Raw genomic sequence first — 3,639 nt, 5'->3', positions numbered from 1 at the left:
GAAAATGGTTTTAGCTGTAGAAATTTCTGATTTCCAACGGTTAGTGTTAGTATCGTCCATGAGATGGCGCCACTACAGCTTGATAAAGTAAATGATTCTCTCAATAAATGAATTAATATCAAATATCTGATAATTACTAATTATCAAATATTTTATAATTAAAAAAATAGAAAATATTTTAATTATTTTCTAATTAAAAAAGAGCTGCAAGTAAATTTTATTTGAAAATTTGTGATATCACTAATGGTTTAACTAGAATTGATGGCGTGCAAGGCAAATAAAAAAAATGGCGCACCTTGAAAAATGCATAAAATTGGAATTTTTGCCTTTTTTAACCATAAAAATGGTGCCCTTCAAATTTTGCGCCTAGCGCACATTCCCCATCCTAATTACGCCACTAGATATTTCAGTATTATAAATAAGAGAGGGTATTATTATCAAGTTACAAATGCGATAAATATCATTCAAAGTCGTACAAATGTAAAATGAAATTTAAAAAAAAAATTAAATTGATTTGCTTGGAAAATTTGCATTATTTGTCAAAGTTGTTCACATGTCACATAATACTTTTTGTTTGTTATATTTTTTAATATAAAATATATGTATTTTATATTAAAAATATAATATTATTTAAGCAAGTATTATGACATAAAGAAGAATAAAAATAAAAAGTGCGCATCAGAGTCGAAAATGATTGCCTTATAGATAAATAGCAGTTTATTTTTTTAAATACATTTATTTTGAGTACAATGTTAAAAGTTTTTAAGACAAACGTAAATTATACAAACTTATTTATTACAAGTTGCATCTTTAAGTATACTGAGACCTTTCAGAAACAAACTGTCAAAAAGATATAAATATAATTTCGAAAATATTCATGTAGCACCGTGAGTCTTTAACGCGCATGCGCAATATCAATAGATTGGACCGGTATTAGATTTGCCGAAATGTCCCTGAGAAGTTTTTATCGATGTTAGCCGAGATCACTGATCGAAAATTTTACTGTATTTTTCTATTGCGCCCTCTACGTCCTTCCAGATATCAAAGATCGCATCGGTCAAACTGGCGCTTATTCCCAGTCCAGATTCGTCTCTTTTCCGTCTCCCAGCTACCAGAGTGCTTACGGGAATGTTTGTCACTAAGGTGGTTATAAGTGGCATTAAGATGGCTCCTAGTCCGAGGATTATTAGAATCGGTATGAGAAAATCCCACTCTTTACCGAACCCGAGTCCAAAATTGTGTGGATGGCTGTATAAATGGTGACCGTAGGGATAACCATGATGATGATGAGATCCATAACTGTCGCTATACTGGAGATCTCTACCCAACTTTTCCACTGATTTCTTAATTGGTGTTGGTATAGAAGTTTTTGTGACCATTGCAGGGGTCTTCACGATGTTAATAAGGACAAATGTTAGGATGACAAGAGCCTTGTGAGACATACTGGGAAAGCCTGAAATATAAAGGTATCTTCACGTTATTGTTTTGTTAATATAACAAAAAAGAAAAATCCAGTTAATTAAGATTAAAACAGCAATCAGAAGAAAGAGATGAGTTGCTTGTTCAAATATACAATTACTGTATATCATTTTAGTTCACTAATTACAATAGTTTATTACTTTCATAATAGATTAGTAGGTTTTTAAATTTTAACTGAAGGGCACGACGGTTGTTCGAAAAGTAAAGTAACAAATGTTTTCGGGGGTAAACCGTGCCTTCTACAGTAGTGAAATTTCGCATGTAAAAAAAGGCATATATATTTCTTTTATTGTTGTTAAGAGAGCTCTGAATACCTTTTTTGACATTAGGTGACTAAACCAAAATGGCTGCTCCCTCTTGAAAGGTGGTCAGATGAAATTCGCCCAGTTATGCAGTTTCTGCATGTCAAAGGGACTGAGTCTAAAGAAATTCATTAACAACCACGAATATCTATGCGACCAGTAGTCATATCCAAGAAACAAGTCTGTTTTGGTGCATCAGTTCAAACAACACCCCACACTGCAGTCTTCTCGCGATAAGCATTGCGGATGGGAGTTGCTTGCCAATTCATCAACCAGTCCCGACATTTCCCCTTCTGATTTTCCTCTGGCTGTTCTGATTAAATGTCATTTAACAAAAACATCTGGTACCCTACTTTGCAAACAACCGTCGTATACGTCAATTTTCTTTTTTTCTCGGTTTAGAGTCTAAACTCATTTCATAATGATCAAAATGTGCCAGATGAGTTAAAAATAATAATTGGATTACGAAGAAAAGAAACAAACTTACAGGGTAAGAAGAGAATTTGCCCAATGAAAGATGCTAAAATTTCCCGAATTTTTAAATTAAAAGTTCTTCGAGGATTTAGATAATGTTATTGAAAATTACAATTACGTAAAATATTTAAATTTTCATCCCGAGTGTATTGATTCCTTTTAAATATAATTATCAAAATATTTGCAGTGTTAATATTTTAATCGTTCAGATCAAATCATTCCTTACGTGGGTTGAGAAGTGTCCAGGAGTCAAATTTTGAAAACTAAGAGCCTTAACACTAAGAGAAATTGGTTAATGGGTAATTATGACTGCCAGTGCCGTTTGTTCAGTTTAGTAAGAAGTGAAGATTTAAATGTACACAACTAATTTTTGCTATTACAATATTTAACTAAATAACGCAAGCCGATAGGGTTAAAGATTTACCACATCAACAAATATTTAAATACTCTCGCTTGCTTTCAATACTATGGCGTGTAAACTTACCTCGTGAGCAAACTGTCTTCGGAGAATTCTGGCCACCTTGAAACAGTTGCGTGCAAGCTCTCCAAACATCTCTTATATACGCGCTTTTTTGCCAATACGAAGAAAAGAACATGCATGGCCCATTTAATTAATGGCCTGATTTTTACGAACAAAAGCATACTTTGAAAAAGCGTAATTCGAAATGTTTAAAAATCTAGCGGCAGACTTGTACCTCATCTTACACCCATTTCTTGTATTCATCCGAGTTTAATTTTCTTTGTAGATTTTTAAAACTTTGTTCGCGTGCTTGTTTCTTACGGTATCGGTCTCAGTAGACAAGAGGTTCGACCTTCATAACCCACAGAGCAACACAAATCCGTTGTTCAGAAAGGTTGAATAGAGGTCGTTTAGTGAGACCAGTCGAAAGCAAGGGGGCGAATTTGTTCGCTACGGTTATTGTTTGGACAAAAAAAGATGTCGCAATAGTGCAAAGCCCTTTTGATTTATGTCTTTCTGCCTGCCGTAACATTGCTTACACAGGTTTCTTTTGTTGTAAAGATTCTGCCCTTGTAAATGGTCTCTTCGTATAGTGACATGGACAAAACTAATACACGACGCTTCGATATTTACATTGCAACAAGCGCACAAAAAAGAAAGAAAAGTTGCATGTAATCGAAACCAGGACATAATTTCTCTTGCATATCAGGAACACCGGTAGTGTATGTATACTGAAAATTTTCTACCATGCATCCTTCCTGCGTTCCCGAATGTATTTGAACTATATGACGAAATTAAACTGCACCGATATTGCAATGGTGTTAATTCTCACAGCAGACCTTGCCTTTGTAACAAGTTGCCTTGCTACTGCACTACTTTCAAACAGATGCCTTTGCCAAAAATTTAATTGAATATTTGTTTAAA

The 3,639-nt window shown here is 34.0% G+C and overlaps 1 protein-coding gene across 1 annotated transcript; it reads right to left on the bottom strand.

The window, feature by feature from the left end:
* Positions 1-979: 979 nt before the first annotated feature.
* Positions 980-2,775, bottom strand: LOC150084255 (uncharacterized). Its single transcript, XM_090375132.1, has 2 exons — positions 2,740-2,775; positions 980-1,453 (listed from the first exon to the last, which is right to left on the bottom strand). Exon 2 carries the CDS (start codon positions 1,440-1,442, stop codon positions 984-986), a length of 459 nt encoding a protein of 152 aa, XP_090231258.1. The 5' UTR covers positions 1,443-1,453; positions 2,740-2,775; the 3' UTR covers positions 980-983.
* Between the last annotated feature and the right edge of the window lie 864 nt (positions 2,776-3,639).

The sequence above is a fragment of the Mastigoproctus giganteus genome, chromosome 6, assembly GCF_048544385.1.
Source record: "Mastigoproctus giganteus isolate SK-2022 chromosome 6, ASM4854438v1, whole genome shotgun sequence".
NCBI classification, from domain to species: Eukaryota; Metazoa; Arthropoda; class Arachnida; order Uropygi; family Thelyphonidae; genus Mastigoproctus; species Mastigoproctus giganteus.
This window is presented reverse-complemented; position numbering and strand designations above follow the sequence as displayed.